General features: G+C 37.6%; 1 protein-coding gene across 1 annotated transcript in view; it reads right to left on the reverse strand.

Annotated features, from left to right (window-relative positions):
- Positions 1 to 19,154, reverse strand: part of MORC1 (MORC family CW-type zinc finger 1) — a 187,349-nt gene that overhangs the window by 70,564 nt on the left and 97,631 nt on the right. The window contains exons 15-17 of the mRNA XM_043993486.1: positions 15,125 to 15,253; positions 12,337 to 12,439; positions 8,621 to 8,759 (exon numbers count right to left, since the gene is read on the reverse strand). Of these exons, the coding sequence (XP_043849421.1) occupies positions 8,621 to 8,759; positions 12,337 to 12,439; positions 15,125 to 15,253 (371 nt within the window). The remainder of the gene's footprint in view (positions 1 to 8,620; positions 8,760 to 12,336; positions 12,440 to 15,124; positions 15,254 to 19,154) is intronic.

Here is a 19,154-nt window from a genome sequence, read left to right on the forward strand (position 1 = left end):
TCACCAATGGATCTGAGGCCCCTCCGTTAGCCCCAGCCTGGTTTAGCCCATCTGCTGAAATGGTTTACTGAAGTATGGCCTCTGTGTATGCTACAGCTTCTTGGAGCCACAAGTAAGAGTTGGATGACTGGACATCAAAAGTGAAAGAGCAGCTCTGAAAATGGCTCGGTGGCCCTCATGCCAGAGGTGCTGGTGCTCCCTTAAGAAGGTCTTCCTCAATCAATTTTTTCCCATTTCCTTTTTTCTTACTCTCTTCTTCAGCATTCTGGCTTCTGAAACTCATCATTTGATTGAAGCTACCCCCTCCAAAGTTACCAGGGCTCTCTTAATTGCCAGATCTAACAGCCTTTTCTCAATCTTCCTTCTTCTTGGATGCAGCCTCTTCATTCTTTAAAGCCACTGACATTGTCAATCACCCTTTTCTCTCTAGGTTTTCATTCCACTTCTCTCTCAGATCTCCTCCTACCTGTCTAGCCTCTTCTCATTCTCTTTTGCTAGATCTTCATCCACGCTGTGCCTGTTAACTCGGAGTATCTCTTAAAGCTCCAGTCAGGGCCCTCTTCTCTTCTCCCTCTGTACTTTTTCATTTGGTGATCTCATCAGCTCCCATGCATTCAATTTTCATCTCAATGCAGAAGATCCTCAGATCCATCTGTCAAGCCTTAACTTCTTTCCAAACTTCCGGACTGTTATCTCCAAATGCCTAGTGGAAATCTCAAACTAGCTGTCCCACAGTCATCTTTAACTCAACTTTTCCAAAACAGAACTGAGCATCTTTCCCATAAAACCCTCCCTTCTTCTTAACTTCCTTATTATTATCAAGGGCACCACTATCCTCCCAGTCCCCCGGGCTGCAAACCCAATCTCTAAATACTCCCTTCCTCTTACCCTTTTCACCCCATATCCAAACTCTTGCCGAGTCCTTTCAAATCTATCTTTGAAATGTCTCTGGTATATTCTCCCTTCTCTTTTTGGACACTGATACCACTCTGATGCAGGCCCTCTACCTCAAGACTGGACTTTTGCAACAGTATTCCAATTGGACTCTCTGCCTCAGGTGTCTGCCTCCTGTCCATTCTCTCTACTCAGCTGTTAATGTAATCTTCCTTACTCTGGTCTGACCAGATCATTCCTCTATTCAATAAATTCCAGTGGCTCTCTATTGCCTCCAGGATCAAATATAAAATCCTCTGTCTGGCTTTTAAAGTCTCTTACAAGCTTTCCAGTTCTCTTAGGCCTCACTCATGTCCATTTACTTGTGTCCTTGCTGTTTCTCACATAAGACATTCCATCTCCCAACATGCATTTTTACAGGCTACCATCCATGCCTGAAATTCTTTCTCACCTTGCCTCTTGCTCCTGGCTTTCTGGGCTTCCTTTAAGTCCCAGCTAAAAGTCTATTTTCTCCAGAAATCCTGGCCTAATCTCTCTTCTTCTAGTGCCTTCCCTCTCTGATTATTCGCGATTTTTCCTGCATATAGTGGGTTTGTACATATTTATTTGCTTATCGTTTCCCCATCAGACAGTAAGTTTCTTGAGAGAAGGAACTGTTTTTGTGTTTCTTTGTAACCTCACCACTTTAGCACAGTGCCTGACACAGAGGAGGTACTTAATAAATACTGCTAATGACTTGATCAGAGTGTTTCACTTTGAGTTGAACTGCATGTATCAATTTTATCAGACATTCATGCAAACAGAGCCATGATTCTAAGATGAATACATCACAGGGAACCCCAGTTGTTAGTGGCCCCCCTGAATTCCTGAAGTTACTTTTTATTTAATTTGTACGTGTTATATTCTTATTTTGTCATATGCTAAATGCATACTCTAGCAGAATACAGGCTCCCTGAGGGCAGTTCTGCATCTAGAACAGTGAATGTGGTTGAGCACCTAGTTGGTCCTTAATAATGCTTGTTAAAAAGGAAATAGCTATCTTTTGGTGAATGGTAAATGACTGAACGGCAGCAACAAAACTTTTGCTGAATGGCAAAACAAATTGTGGTAGATAAATAGAATGAGATGTTACTCCACTGTAAGAAAAAAAAAAAAGAAGATGAATTCAGAGAAGCATGGCATAGTAGGGGTAACATCTACTCCAGGTGTTGTTCAGTCATTCTGTCATGTCTGATTCTTTGTGTCCCTGTGCTCTGTTGAGTCAATACACCCATCTCAGCTGAATATCCTTTACATACAATCGATAAGTACACTCTTTTTGTTAAATGTTATGTGGTCTACAAACGTTTCATTTTGTTCCAATATGGAGACTGAACCACTAGGCTAATCTGAGTCAAGCTTTGTCTAGAACAGAAGGGAAGACTGACAGGAAGACATGTAGAATGAAGAAAGTAGAACCAGGAAAATCTCACACACACACACACACACACACACACACACACACACACACAATGTAAATTGAAAGAATAATGACAAGAGAAACCCCAAATTCACCAATGAATAATTATAATGATAAAAGTTTGGTCCTAAAGAAGAGATGAGAAAATACAGTTCCCTCCTTTCTTTGCAGAGATTGGACTCCGTTGTGCAACACTGCATTTACTGTCAGACTCAGCTGATGTACTGGTTGTTTTTGCTGAACTTGCTTTTCTGTACCCTTTTATTCTTTGTTACAAGGGATAGGTCACTGGGTAGAAGAGAGGAAGGGTCTTATCAGAAAAAGAGATGATATAAAAACAAAAGTAAATAAATAAAATTTTAAAATATTCATTAAATTGCACAGTTAACATTATGCACATATATTAATGAAGCAAATATATATCCCATGATCATTATATTATAAAGAAATAAATGCCTCATCCTAAATTAGATTTAACTGTGGGATTGTGATAATGATAGTATAAAAACAAATTAAGGAAATTCATAATTGAAAGTATGTATGTAGATGAGTATTATATATTCCTGAATAATAATACACATTTATGCAGCAATTACTATTTGCTAGGCACTGTACTAAATGCTTCACAATTCTTATCTTATTTTATCCTCACGTCAATTGTGGATGCTATTATTATCCTCATTTTACAGATGAAGAAACTGAAGCAAACAGAGGTTAAGTGACTTGCCCAGGGTTACACAGCCATTATGTGTCTAAAACTAGATTTGAACTCAGGTCTTCCTGATTTCAAGGCCATCTCTCTATCCATCTAGCTGCTACATAGTCAAGTTATATACCATACACATGTTAATATCACAGTCCACTGACCAAAACAGTGTGTGTATACACACACACATATATGCATATATGTATATATATGCATGTTATTATACGCATAATACATAGAAAGCTGATTCTGGAGGGGACGAAATCAGATTTTCATAAATATAAGCAAAACCCCCTTATCCTCTAAAAAAGATCACTAACTCCACAGATAACATTACACCAGCAGATAACAACACAGGATTTACAGTGTGGCCAGCAGATGGCACATGTCCTTCAGAGAACAAAAACATCTATGCAATATAGCTTGTTGGGGAGTGAGGTAACAGAAATGAGCAGAAAGCAGATGGATTATTCATCTGATAGGGAAAACCCAAGACATTGGAGTGTTACAGAAGCACAATTTGGAAAGAAGGAGCTGTCTTGTCTTTGCAGCCTGAAAAACACATAGCCAGAAATACATATTTTTTTTTTTTTTAGTGAGGCAATTGGGGTTAAGTGATTTGCCCAGGGTCACACAGCTAGTAAGTGTTAAGTGTCTGAGGCCGGATTTGAACTCAGGTACTCCTGACTCCAGGGCCGGTGCTCTATCCACTGCGCCACCTAGCTGCCCCTGCAGAAATACATTTAATCCATAAAAGGTTAAATTGCAACTCTACCATTAATTGGAATTTCTCCCAGCCAGGAAGGAAACAGGTTCCTTAACTATACTTGTTATGTTGACTTTGTAATACATTCTTATATCCTCTCTGTCTGTCTATCTATCACTTATCTCTATATTTATAAATCTATAGCTATCTATCTATATTTATATATCATATGCATATCTATCTAGTCTTAGTCCCCTTCAGGGTCAGTTTTACATCTAATCCTTGATATACTGTGTGTTATATATTAAAAAATACAGTCCACTGTGATATTAGCATGTATATGCTATATAACTTGACTATGTAGCAGCCAAGTGGATAAAGAAATGGGTCTATCTATGTAGAGAATGATAGACAGAAATAGCGATATTAAGAGACAGATAGATGGATGCAATAATATATATGCATGTATCAGAATGATTGCATTATAGAAAAGATATAACATTATAGAGATAGACATGGAAATACACACACACATATAGTTCTCGATAGGTGGATGGATGGATAGATAGAGAGATGAAGAGGATCTAAGAATGTATTATAAAGTCAACATAATAAGTACAGCTCAGGAACCTCTTTCCTTCCTGGTTGGGAGAAATTTCAATTAATGGTAGAGTTACAGTTTAGCCTTTTATGGATCAAATGTGTTTCTTGCAATGTATTCTGTCTGTCTGTCTGTCTATCAGAAACCAATTCCTGAGGGGCAGCTAGATGGCGCAGTGGATAGAGCACCGGCCCTGGAGTCAGGAGTAACTGAGTTCAAATCTGGCCTCAGATACTTAACACTTACTAGCTGTGTGACCCTGGGCAGGTCACTTAACCCCAATTGCCTCCCCCCCCCCCAAAAAAAAAAAAGAAACCAATTCCTGGCCTATACTTCTTAACTTTGTTTTACAAACACACACACACACACACACACACACACACAATCTCTTCCTGAGATTATAAATTCCTAAGCAGTATAGGAGAGACGTGGAGTAGTCTGTCTTTGATACTTTCCCTGCTCTATTGCCTCATCCAGCACAATATTTTAAAAATACAATTAACTGTTGATAATTATTTCTGCCTGCCCTGTCCTCTGTAAGTGAGTTCTTAGAAGGGTCACCATTTTGCCGCTCTACCCATTATAAGCTGGGGAGGAGGGGAGGAAGGTGAGATGAGAGAGGAATATGGCGTGGAGGGAAGGTAAACTACAAAGCACCGGCAGTAACATGCACCTGTTTTTGCCCTCTGGCTGCCTGTGTAACATATCATAGAATCATAGGCTGTTGCAGCTGGAAGGGTCTTTTATCAATCCTCTTAGAGGTGGCACGTGCTTGTTCCATGGGTCAATAACCTGACTGGCCCCAACCTTGTTCACTTTGTTAGTGGTAAAGGTCTATGCACCTAGATTAAGGGCTAGCTTTGGGGAAACGCAGGAGCTGTGGAAGGAGACAATAGTCTCTGATGCCTCTGGATCTTATTTCTGAATAGGGAAGAAATGCTCATGTCCCATAAGAAAGCATGGATTTTGAAAAGTTTATTGCCTTTGAATTTCAGTCAACTCTCAGTTTTTCAGGGATGTATTACATTAGTGGATGGCTGATTCAGATTTCTAGTTTTCCCTTCCCTTTCTTACCTCTGGTCCTTTCTCTCTTCTAAGGGACAGTGAAAATAAACCAGACAATGATAGATAGGATTTATATAGTGCTTTAAGGTGTGCAAAGCACTTTTTCAGTGTTAACTCACCTCACAGCAATCCTGGCAGGTAGGTGATATTATTTTTCTCATTTTACAGATGAGGAAACTGAGGCTGCAAGAAGTGAGGTGACTTGCCTAAGGTCCCAGAGTTACTAAATGTCTGAGGCCATATTTGAAATCAGGTCTTCTTGATGCCCAGTCCAATAATCAACCCACTGCACCCTCAATTGATCAGTTTAAGGTTGACATAATTACACCATAAACAAATTGCATCACCATATCAACTGAACTATAAAAAGCTGGCTTAAGACAACTGTCTATATGTCTATCTATTGATATATTTCTTTTGCTTTGTTTTTGTATCCCTCATAACCTAGTACATAATAGGTACTTAGTAAATACTTGTTGGATCGGACTGGTCAATTCAATTACTCAAAAAAGAAAAAGAAAGCAGGGCTTTGAGGGACTGAAACTGTATTCTAATAACCCTACCACAGTCTGTCCAATAACAAATAGAAAAAAGACCCCAAACTCATCATCTAAGCAGTTAAGGAGATTAACAGGTACTCTGAGCTCTATTAAAAAACAAAACAAAACAAAAAACAAAAGGATAGCATCCACACATAAATGTCCTGAGTTCCAATGTCTTTACCAGTCAGAAAACCAAACCTGTATTGCCAGAGGCCCTTGGATCAGAGGATGTCCGTTAGAGTCACAAGGACAGGGGCACCATATCAAAGCCCCAGGCAACTCTCTCTAATTTGCTGATTTGCCATCTTCTTGGGCATTTCCTCACTCAGATTGTTACACTGATGAAATCACAGATTCAAATGAACAAATTTTGAAAAATATTGTAATGTGGCACCTTCCCCTTTAATTGGAGATGTCAAGGTACAGCTACTTTTACATATAAAACTTTTCCTAATGTTTATTACTTTGGGTTTTTCCTAGCATTTATTTTTCCTAATATTTTTCTAACAATTATTTCTTCTAAAATATGTCAACTTGAGAGTTTCTATATTAATAAACCCATTTAATGAAATACACATATACATACAAATATACACACACATATATACATATGTATATTGTTTAATCGTTTCAGTTGTGTCTGACTCTCTGTTACCCCATTTGGGGTTTTATTGATAAAAGTACTGGAGTAATTTGTCATTTCCTTCTGTAGCTTACTTTATAGATGAGATACTGAAGCAAACAGGGTTAAGTGACTTGTCCAAAGTCATACAGCTAGTAAGTGTCTGAGGCAAGATTCAAACTCATGAAGATCTGATCCTAAACCTAGTGCTCTATTTACTGCAACACCTAGTTAACTCTCTCCCCTCTTCTTCCCGCCCCCCCCTCTCTCTCACACACATACACACACACATTTATTTTTAATACATACTCAGGTTCCCTGTGTAAACTGTATATCACTTTTCTGTGCTTCAGTTTCCTAATCTTTAATCCAAGTCAACATTTATCAAATATCTACTATATGCAAAGTATTCCATTAAACTCTGAAGCTACAAAGACAAAAATTTAAATGTTCCCCTCCCTTAGGAAGCCAATCTGTCAGTGGACAAGCCTTTATTAAATGCTGCTATATGCCAGGCACTCAACACAAAGGACACAAAGAAAGGCAAAACCCAAGGTCCCATGTGGTTAGACACTTCCTTTAGGAAGATTGCTCAAGCAGCCTAAGGGAGAATGGATCAGAAAGGGGAGAGAATGGAGTCTGGGAGGCAATGGAAATATTCTAGGAATGAGGTGAGGAGGACTTGCAACAGGGTGGAGACCATATGAGTGGAGAGAGAGGGCATATATAGAGGAGAAGTATTAGGAAGATAGAGAGGACATGATTTAGCCACACTTTGGATATATGGGCTAAAGGAGGGCAAAAAGTCCCGGACTGGTTGTGAGCTTACATTCTACATGACAAGGCAATTATGAAGATGAATGAGCCGATACTGATAAAGCTCTCAAGGAAATGGCATTCTGTCTAGCTCTGATAGTTCTGGCCTTATTTCATCGTTTATTTAAAATTTTTTTCTTTAAAATGAAGTGTAAAAAAGGCTTTAAAATTCTGGTAAACAATTGTAATCGGGGCAGCTAGGTGGCACAGTGGATAAAGCACCAGCCCTGGATTCAGGAGGACCTGAGTTCAAATGTGACCTCAGACACTTGACACTTACTAGCTGTGTGACCCTGGGCAACTCACTTAACCCTCATCACCCCTGTGAAATAAAAAAACAAAACAAAAACAATTGTAATCAATTAACATCTGGAAAAAAAAAGACAAGGGTTTAATAGGCCTGTAAACTCAGTATGAGGTGGTTATCAAAGGTCCACAGATCTCTAGATGGAAGGAACCTTTGAGTCCATCCAGTGCTACTCCCTACTTATCAAAGGAGAAAACTGAGGCCCAGAGAGGTAACATACCCAACATCATACAGGTTTAAACTTGTAGAACCAAAACTTGAACTGTAGCCCTCTGACTCCAAATCTAACACCCTTTCCAATAAAGCAGCATGGTTCTGTACTCTGTCCTGGCCAGACCATACCTGTGCATTGTGTTTGATTCAGAGTGTCACATTTTAGGTAGGACAATGACAAAATGGAGCATGTCCAGCAAACACATCAGTAAAGTGATTCCAACAAATATTCTATGAACATTTAACTATTGTTAAAGGAACTGGAATGTTTAGAGGAAGAAATAATAGGGAAGTGGGTAGGGTGAATAAAAGAGGTCTTGCCCTCTTGGTGGTGAAGATATACCACATTAAGGAGAAAAGTAAAAAAACACAACTTTTTTTGAGTGGTTCCAAAGAACATAAGTGGAACCAACATGTGAAAATAATAGGAAGATTGTTTAGCTCACTATAACAAAGAATCTCCTAACAGTCCGAATGATCCCAAAACAGAATGGACTACCCCATGAGGAAGAGTTCCCTCTTTTGGGAAGTATTCAAACAGAAGCTGGATGACCACTGGTCATATGCTGTGGAAGAGATGAGATTTCATGATATTCTCTACCCGTTGTAGTTCTAAGATTCTACAAACTGCCTTCCATGGCACAAGGCATCATATACTTTGTGAAAGTGATGAATAACTAGTTACTCACCTGTGACTGCTGTTCTGCCAATTTATTCTGATATCTTTGCACTGAATCTCTGAGCTGTTTCTCTTTCTCGTTTTCTGATGATGATACTGGCTTCATGGTGCCCAGGGGGAAAGTTGGGAGTTGTTCCGGACTATGACAACTTCAGAATCAATGAACACAAGAAATAAGATCAATGAAAAGAAACAGGCTATTTGACTATCATTATGGTGGCCAGAAGTGATTGTCTCTGTTTTAGTACCAGAAATTGGATTTAGGAAAGAAATACATGCTGGTGCCAAGTGAAGCTTCCCAACCCCCAAATCTGAGTATGCTACCTACCTCCTGCTCAAAAACTCTGACTGGCTCTCTACTATCTGTGGAACAAATTCAAATACTTTCAAGGCCTTTCACAATTAAATTGAAGTTTTTCATCCTTTTTTTTTTCCTACTGTGCTCCCTCATGATTCCAATTCTTAAAGCAAAAGTGTCCCGGATTTTCTAGGCAGTTCTGACTTTAAGAAGTTGTCAGCTTTTAATTAGACTTTTCAAAAGCAATATCTGTCATATCATGGGTAAGACAGTATGGTCTCTATACTTATGGGCCAGACAACTAGGACAACTCACAGCTCAATCAACCAGGATAACTGGTTCGTTCAATCAATCAATATGCATGTATTAAACAGCCACTCTGTACCAGGCATTGGACTAAGTGACTGGGATATAAAGAATGAAACCAACCCTTCTTGTAATCCCCCCATTTTCCCATCTTTCTACCCTTGCTCATGCTGTGTTGACTCTGCCTATACCTCTCAGGGTTCCCAATTTAGCCACTCCAAATTCTATGATTTTTCCAAGTCCTAATTTCATCACTTCTGGAAAGCCTACCCATATCTTCCTGGCCAGAAGTAATGTTTCCTTGTGAACTATTGTGGTACTCTGAATATTACTCATTGCATAGTCACAACCTAACTTGTACCATAGTTATTGATAAAGGTGTCTTACTTTCCTATTAGCCTGTAATAAACTATAGCAGGGACCAGGTCTCATTTTTCCTTCAGGTTTTTTCATTGTACCTAGCACATGACAGATGCTCATTAATTTTTTATTATTAAGAAATATTTTTGAATGAATTAATGATGGCTCCAGGCACTACCAACTTTAAATGACCCCAGACTACTTGGCTTTTCAAATCCTTTTTATAGTTTTTTCTGTCTCCTCCCCCTTTCACGGGTTTTCATAGGTTTTCACGTCCTGGAAATATCACAGTGTCTTACTGCAGCAGCTTTATCACCTTCTAAATTGTTGCTTCTAATTTTTGAGCTGGTAAGATAACTAGACAGTGTTGTTAGAATCGTGAGTCCTATCTAACATAAAGATAAATAGGCTCCTAGATGGTGGTGGGAATGGAATAATCTGAATAAAACACATGAGCTCCAATGTATGGTTTTGGTGACATCTATATTGACTAGAAGCCATTCTGCTTACTTCTGAGTCCTTGACTATCCTCTGGGTAGAAGAGACTGCTGGTTTCGTGCTTGATCACAGTCAACATGGTCAGATGCCATTGAAAAACCCCTATATTCAGGATGTGGCTAGAGATGGAGATGAGTCAAACCAGTACAGATGCTGGCATGACATCCCTTTCCTAAAGCTCCTACTTCTCCATGCTTAAATTCTGAGTATAGGGAGAATGTGTGTCCATAACACTGTAGTGGAAAGAACATTGGGTCAAAAGAGACCTGGGTTTAAAGCACTACTCAGGTGTGACCTCACATAGCAATCAATCAATCTCCTGTGGTAGGTGGAAGTACCAAGAGAATATAACAAAGAGGATGGAGAAAGGCTTTTCTTTCCCCTTGCAGAGCATGGAGAAAAATTAAGGTAAACGGGACTCATTCTTCAAGTTTTCCAAGAAGACCCCCAAAATATTCTGCGAATGAGAAAGAGTGACTAGTTATATTCACATTCAGGTCCTGCTGTGAAAAAATATCTCTAAGTTCACCCATTGAGAATGTGTTGGTTATCATCCCAGAAAAGTGCAGAATAAACAAATTCAAAGCAGTATTGGAATCCTATACAACCACCCACAGTGTTGATTTGAAGACAACTACGGGCTCCATTTATATAAACTTCTGTTTATCTCAGTAAAAGGACTGTGCTCATCACCTTTTTTAAAATTCAGAAATAAAGAATTGCTGCAGGGGAAACTTCCTGATAGAGCATTCCAAAAATGAAAAATGGGCTGCCTTAAGAAAGAGTGAGATCACCAAACTGGAAGTCTTTAAGCAGAGACTAGACAACCACTTGTTAGCAGTGTTGTAGAAAGCACTCTTGGTCAGTTATGGGTTAGACTAAATGGCCAATGAGGGCCCTTCTCAATCTGAGATCCTATGATTCCTTAAGTACCTAAAGCATAAGAACACAAAATATCTTAAAACTCAAACCTACCCCAAATTCATAAAATGGCCTTAATTTGTAACTTTGAAAAGTGTTATTTTTCATTTAATTGTATAATTTAAATTTGTTTAAATTTACATTGTGAATCTATTACTTCATCACAGTTACTCCCCAAGGCATTAACTATGCTGACCACTCTGAATGACTCTGATCACTGGTAACACTCATGAATCTGACCTGTAGAGGAGGGGAAAAGATGATCCTTGAAAGGATGCTTCTGATTCACTAATAAATGATTTAATGGGTTTATGTTCTCTAAAAAGGTGTTAAGTTGATATTCTACTTTACCTAATACAAGGTATATTTCAGTTCTTACAAAGGTGCAAAAATCTTTTGGGGACATTACCTAATAAATGCCTCTACTGACTCATTTGATGGTATTCTCCTTTATCCAAACAACTAAAGGCAGCAGTACCCACAGTCAAGATTGAATTTTATAACAATCCTTTATAAGACACTACTATGTTATAGAAATGCTTTTTTTGTTCTGCGAATTAAAAATAAAATAAATTTGTAAAAAAAAAAAAGACACCATGTCCTAGGATGGTTTATATTTAAAGTGGATACTTTACTATTCACCATAGTTACAGAGCTGAAAAGGACTGAGAGAGGTCATTAAGTTATAATGGGAAGGGGATGGTCAGTGAGGACCCAATCTTTAGAGCACTCAGATCTTCTCTCCATGTTTATACAGAGCACACTCTGATGATTGGGCCCTCACTGGCCAATATCCCCATTAAAAGTCCATTTTTCATTACTCTGGGTATCATCGCAGGTTGCCTGCCCTATTCATAATGAGTGGTAGGAAATAAGGCACAAACCTTCTTTCTGTATTAACCATCCCTTGATTAACTAGCCCAGTGGTCAAGAGTTCCTACATCTCTTGCCACCATTTTAAGCATTCTCTTCTTGATAGCAATGGAAAGCAGATAGTCAATATTTTGTCAGCTCATAAGAAAATTATAAATACAAGAGGAAATTTATTTTAGACTTTAAGGTCCATCATTTAACTGTCACCACTGCTAAATTTAACTCATGTTTCTCATCATAAGTGACACTGTTTTGATTTGTGAAGGAGAGAGAATTAATGCAAATTTGAGAATGATTCTCAATTCCTAATGTGCTTCCTGTAAGATGAGAGAAAACAGTTAATGGAAATGGGAGATCCCAAGTTGACCATACTAAAAAGAAGCCCACTGGAATTATAATTTTTTTCAGCATAATGGGTATTTTAACAGCAGATAATTCTATGCACGAGAACGAATTCCATTAAAAACTACCTGTTTTCCAAGAGGTTTGGATTATTAGCGCAAGTCCAATTGCCAAGATTTTCTCTATTATAATCATCAGAGGAAGGCAAAACTCTCCATTTAAGGCAAAGATCTGAGAAAAAGGCAATCAGAAACATGTATTCTATAAGGGATAGCATTATCTATGTGGAGAAACTCAGAGGATCATCTTTTACTAGCCAAATAAAGCTATGATCAAATATCACTTAATTATTTATGGTAATACTGCAGTGTTATTGCTAGACTGTGGAAGAATTTCTAAAAATTCATTTAACACATTTTGCAAAGAAAAGAGATATTTGAAAATCTGCTTGTCAAAAGTCAGTCCAACTTCATCTTGAATGACTATTAATCACCTGGAAACTATAAAATAGAGAATTATATATAATTGCATTATACTATCTGAATAAATTATATATTTTCTCCCTTCTGGACCATTTCATCTGTGTAAGGAACTCCTTGTATAAAAACTCATTCAACCAATGCAGATCTACAATTGTTCTGTAACTTACAGTTTTAAAGAATAGTTTGGGGGCAGCTAGGTGGCGCAGTGGATAGAGCACCGGCTCTGGAGTCAGGAGTACCTGAGTTCAAATCAGGCCTCAGACACTTAACACTTACTAGCTGTGTGACCCTGGGCAAGTCACTTAACCCCAATTGCCTCACTTAAAAAAAAAAAAAAGAATAGTTTGAATAAAACCAAGATGGTAAACAGTTTCCCATTATCATATAACTAGTATGTGTCAGAGGTAGAATTTAAATTTAGGTCTTTCTGAGTCCAATATTAGCCCTCTATCAACTACAACAAAGCTTCTTAAACTGTGGGTCATGACCCCATATGGGGTCATAACAGAATGTGGGGGTTCATGAAAAATTTGGCAACATTAAAAGGTTATATATATATATTTGGGGTCGTGTAAAAATTTCTTGGGCATAAAGGGGTAGTGAGTGTAAAAAGTTTACGAAGCCCTGAACTACAACATACTATCTCTTCAAAGAAGCATGGTATATTCAGGAATGAATAAAGTATAATGCAAGCATGGGCTTGTTTTCAGGAGCGCCTGGGTTCAAATCTTATATCTGGCCACTTCCTTGCTGTGTGACCCTGAGCTAGACATTAAACTTCTGTGTCCTCAATCAAGAACTCACCTAATTTATAGATGATTCGCTCAAAATAATTATAGGCAAATCTTAACTATTTTAAGGGTCTAAATCATGATAATAATAATATTAATATGATAAAGATAATGATAGCCTTTAAAACCTATATAGGCCAAGAAATTATTTAAATTAATTCTTTCATAAACACTTCAGGTAACATCTGACATAAAATGAAAGTTTTGAATATCATTGGAAAACCATGATGAAATGACACTATCACAAAACTTGAAATTTCCCCTTATAAATATTATGTTGGAATATTATGGGAAATATGTTGATCAAAATGTAAGTTGTCTTTATGATTAGTCATTTGTATTCACTTTGCCAGTCTTAGAAAATCTCTTCAACTGTCTGTCAAGAGTAAGAATTCTCTTCAAGCTATGACCTAGTCAAAGTAATACCTACCAAGTACCATAAAAGAGTTGAAAAATAAAATCAGAGGGCCAAAAGGTATGTGAGCTTTTCTTTTGCTTTTAATATATAATGTCTCCAATACGAAAGACTGCACCATCTCTTTCATATAATACCCCCTTTTAAAAAATCATTGCCCTTAGAAATTTTTCTTAGCTAATTAATATGCTCAAAATTATTACAAGTACCATGTTAGTATTTAAGGCTACATGCCCACAAAAAAGAAACTGTAAATAGCAGTTCAACTATTAGCAGCTGAAAAACTGACAAAATTCAACAGAAGAATGTTAGGCTGAATTTAAATCATTTCTTCCCTTATACCAATTGTATACATGTAGACCAAATCTTAATGTGGACAATACTGCTATTTTGGACTCAAATTTCTGTGGAAACTATCACTCTCTGCAATAAAGCGTTGATGCAAGATTTAATCTAATTTGTCCAGAGATGGATTGATTTAAGCAGTCACTATAATGCCCTGTGTAACTTCTAAGGGTCAGGGAGATGCTAGATCCTACATCGAACACAAACTTAAGAATGGTCCCTTCCCACTGGGCATAAAGTCTGATCTCTCCCAATCATTTTCAGGAGACAAGAGTACATAGATTAGAGGAAGCTGAAAAATTAAAAATACATTGCTGCACCATATTTCAGTTAAGGAAATGAACAGAGAATAAAAATGAAAAAATATTATTTACAATTTATTTTTGTACACGTGTAGTCTTTTTAAAGGTATATTTTTATTTGTTTCAATAAATATTTCGCAATTACTTTTGTATATAGTCTTAAAGAGCCATTTTGAAAAGTATTCTCTAAGGGTAGAATGACTGAATGAAAAGCTGACAGGGCTGGGTTGCAAAGAAATGGAGATTTGGCACTGACTTGGATTTGGCACTCTCAGTATTGGAAACATGAATGCATCAAGTCTTAATCAGCCATGTCATACAAGGCCATTTCCTCCCTCTGTCTGGTGTCACTACTGCTAGGAGGACTCTCCAGAGTTTTATTTGGTTGACCAGCTGATACTGTGCTGTATGACAGCAGTTGGATACACCCTAGGAATTTTCAAGAGGGAACAATAACCGATCTCTGGATGGTGGTAAATCATCAGTCTCCCCAACTACTGGTCCTCTCCACTGCCAGAGAGAACTTAAAGCTGACTGCAAATTGTATCTCCCTTCACCAGCCATATGCAGATCACACTTGCCACATTGAATGATGAAAGGGATCTCACTGGCTTGTCGTCTTCTATTCTGAGCAGAATTTAAAGGCTGCTCCAACAACTTGTTACTCTGGTATCCAAATTCATTCCAGAAGAGCATCGGATTTCTATTACCTTAAAATAAATTAAACAAGGATAAGGAGATGAGCAACATAACACATTTTGAAGCAATAAAACATTCAGAGCTGTTGTTACTAAAGGTTTCCATAAGGGACTCTCTTCATTTAATTTAAACACCACCCTTAAAATTCTTCATAAATTTTTATATTCATGTTCTCAGTCAAGGTTTCTTTACCCTGAATATTTCCAGATGCTCCTGTTTTTCCCCTCTCTCCTCTTCTTTTTAGTGCCACTACTTTTCCACCCTAGTTCCAAGGTTTTCATTCAATCTTTACTTTGGTTTTACGGGGGCAGCTAGGTGGCATAGTGGATGAAGCACTAGCCCAGGATTCAGGAGGACCTGAGTTCAAATCCAACCTCAGACACTTGACACTTAGTAGCTCTGTGACCCTGGGCAAGTAGTCACTTAACCCTTATTGCCCCACAAGGAAAAAAAAAAAGAAAAAAAGGGGGAAAAAGGGTGAGGCTAAAGCTGGATTTGAACTCTAATCTTGCTGACTCCCAAGTCCAGTGCTCTATCCACAGAGTTTACTTAGCTGCCTTGGTTAGGGACTGGAGTTATGATTTCATTGATATAAGGAAATCCCAGGGGGAGTAAACTCCTTCTATTAATGAAAATCTGTATCCTTTCTATAATTTATCATCTTAGAGAATCACCTGGGACATTGAAAGTTTAAATGACTTGCCCAGAATGACACATTCAGTATGTGCCAAGGGGAGGGCTTGAACACAGGTCTTCTTGGCTTCGAGGACAGTTCTCTGTATCTAACAGGGCACCTTGCCTTTCATGTAGTAAGACTACTACAACAAACACATGCAAACATTAATGGCCGTCTTTATGCCATAGGGTTACTAGACCCCCAAAGGTAGAAATTAAGCCCACTACTTCATACTTTTAAATGTGAGCTTGTCAGATATGACAAAAGTGATCATTGGCAGAAGGATATCTTTCTATACTTATTCTTTTAAAAAAAATTTGGAATACAATTGGGGTTAAGTGACTTGCTCAGGGTCACACAGCTAATAAATTTTTGAGGCCAAATTTGAACTCATATCCTCCTGATTTCCAGAGTCACTGTTCTATCCACTGGGCCACCAAGCTGACCTCCATACTTATTCTAGATACATTTATATAATGTCCTTGTTGTCTCCTTCATTAAAATGTAAGCTCTTTGAGAGGGAGAATTGTTTCATTTATCCTGATTGTAGTTCCAATGTCTAGCACAATCTCTAGAATATTATATTCTTAATAAATTATAATATATATAATAAAGCTTATAAATGCTTGTTGATTGATATCAATGCCAATTTTCTTCCAACTGACATTCAAGTTCAGAACCAGAATCTAAAATATTGTAAATGATGAACTCTAAAGATTCTCTCTTTCTGAATCCGTCTACTACTATGATAGTTAAAGTGAAGTTAGAATATGCTCACATGCTTATACTTCCGAAATTCCAACTGTAGGGAAATGGAGGCTGTGGTGCCTCATTTATGAAAAACCTTGTCTGTCCTGCCCTGGCATGAAATTACATATAAGTCATTGTTTTAAATGTGTCTTTGCTAATGGAGTAGTACATTATGATGGATATTTTTAATATTCTGTTTTAATCACTGCTGTTTGGGTTAATGTCTTTTAATGAAGGTTTTTAACTTGCACTTTTGCCCAAAGGTGAATTAATAGCAAATGGTGAAATTTGAGAACTTGGAAAAAAATAGATTCTTCCTGTAAATCTCAAAGATTCCCACATATCCACTACAATAGCCTTGTAGATAACCTAAAATTTATCAATTTATGATATTATACTAGCCAACTCTACCGCCCAACTTATCCTGACATTTTAAAAAATCCATTTTCATTATTACTCTCTTATTATAAATTGTTATTGGCCTAGAGCACACATCTAATTTTCAAGAACAAGTTTATTCCTAGACATCGGTTAGTAAAGCCCAGTGTATCAGTTAAATTATGTGAAGGTCTGGGATTGACACATAGAGAATTAAACTCATACATTCTCTTATATAAGTCTGTATGGGGAAAAAAATGCCAGAGTAATATACTCTTGGGCTTTCATGGACTACTTTATCAGGAAGAATCAAAATTCCCTAAACAAATTTGATTAAGTTTTCAGGAGTCTTATAAACAAGGGGGGAAAATCACATTTTGAATGACTATAATAACTTGGCATCACAGAATTCTAGAACAATCTTCAAATCTAATCTCCTCCATTTCCACAGAGGCTAAGTACTAACCCAAGGTCACATAGCTAGTTGGCACACTTCTTCCACAGAAGATAGGTCTTCTGATAATTATTTGTTGTTGTTGTTGTTGAGTAGTTTTCAGTCGTGTTTGCCTTTTTGTGACACCATTTGAGGTTTTCTTGAGAAAGATACTAGAGTGGTTTGCCATTTCCTTCTCCCGGTGAGTTACAGAGCCTCATTTAACCAAACTTTTGAAACATCATGACAAAGAAAGCATCTCTCAATGCTACAAGAAGAGTCATTATTTGGTACGGAATTGTATTTTATTATGTCTTTTTAAAACTATCATATCGTGAAATTCAATGAATCAATTAAACAAAAGAGAGAACAACACATGAACTCTTGTTCCAGAAAGTGCCAGGAATAAACTAATAGAGCAGAGCTGGGATTTCTGTCTCTATTAAAACCACTGAGGCCAAGTCTGTTTATCAGATCAGCTTGAAAGTAGTAGAAGATGGGGGAGGCTTCTAAACCCCTTCCTCTATGGGAGTCAGGATTTAGTTAGAGGATTAATTAATCTGTTTTCTAAAATACCCAGGGCATTATGTAACGAAAAGGGATAGAAGTTGGATGAGAGAGAGGAGCTATCACTTATGTTGCTCAGAAAAAAAAAGAAGAAAGAAAAGATAGTGGAGGATAGAAAAGCCTGGCATGCTATATAATTCATGAGGCTACAAAGAGTCAGGCATGACCAAAAAACTGAACAACGTGTTTCATTCAGTATTTTTAAAAAACCTAAGGATATACATTTCATACTCTCCTTTAAGTGACTTGAATCATCTGCTTTCATGATCCTTTTTTATCATGTTACTTTTCATTCTTAGCAAAGATGGCCTTGAGAACCACAGTTGGTCGATTCAGGGTGAAACTTCATTATCTTATTTGGCCTTCTGAAATAACTACACCAGGAGTTAACCTGAAGTCCGGACTCAATCATAATGAATAGATTTCAAGAAGTTGGATGGGAAAAAAACCAGCATCTTTCTTTCATTGTAATCAGTTTCTTTTGCACTCATATATTTTATGCTTTTAAAAATATTATTTTGAAAAGGGATTCATAGATTTTGTTGTGGGTTTAGGGGCTAGAAAGGGTTAATGACATAAAAGGTTAAGGAATCCTAACCTTGACTGTCTGTGCATAACTTTATAAACTTGGTTTAAGGAAAAATAAACCAAATCCCATCTCCAACAGGAGTAAAGCTTCTATAACCTTTCCTATCATTCTCTCATTCTCTCTTTTCTCTTTCATTTCATATCTCCTGTAGGGGAAGGAAGAAGTGATAGATTGCTGTTTGACCCTCTGTAGGTGCAAGGCCAATGGGGAGAGCTTGGTATATATACCTGACTGTTCCCATACAAATTGGTACATACAACATAAACACAAAGTTCATTTTTTTCTCAGTCATGTCTCTGTGACCCCATTTTGTGTTTTCTTGGCAGAGATACTGGAGTGGTTTGCCATCTCCTTCTCCAGCTCATTTTACAGATGAGGAAACTGAGGCAAACAGGATTAAATGACTTGCTCCGGGTCATACAACTACTAAGTGTTTGAGGCCAGATTTGAACAAAGTAGACAGAAAGCAGTAGATGGAAGGGAAGGCACAAGAAGTTTGGGGGGAGGAGGGCTGGGAAA

Source organism: Dromiciops gliroides, chromosome 3 (genome assembly GCF_019393635.1).
Source record: "Dromiciops gliroides isolate mDroGli1 chromosome 3, mDroGli1.pri, whole genome shotgun sequence".
NCBI classification, from domain to species: Eukaryota; Metazoa; Chordata; class Mammalia; order Microbiotheria; family Microbiotheriidae; genus Dromiciops; species Dromiciops gliroides.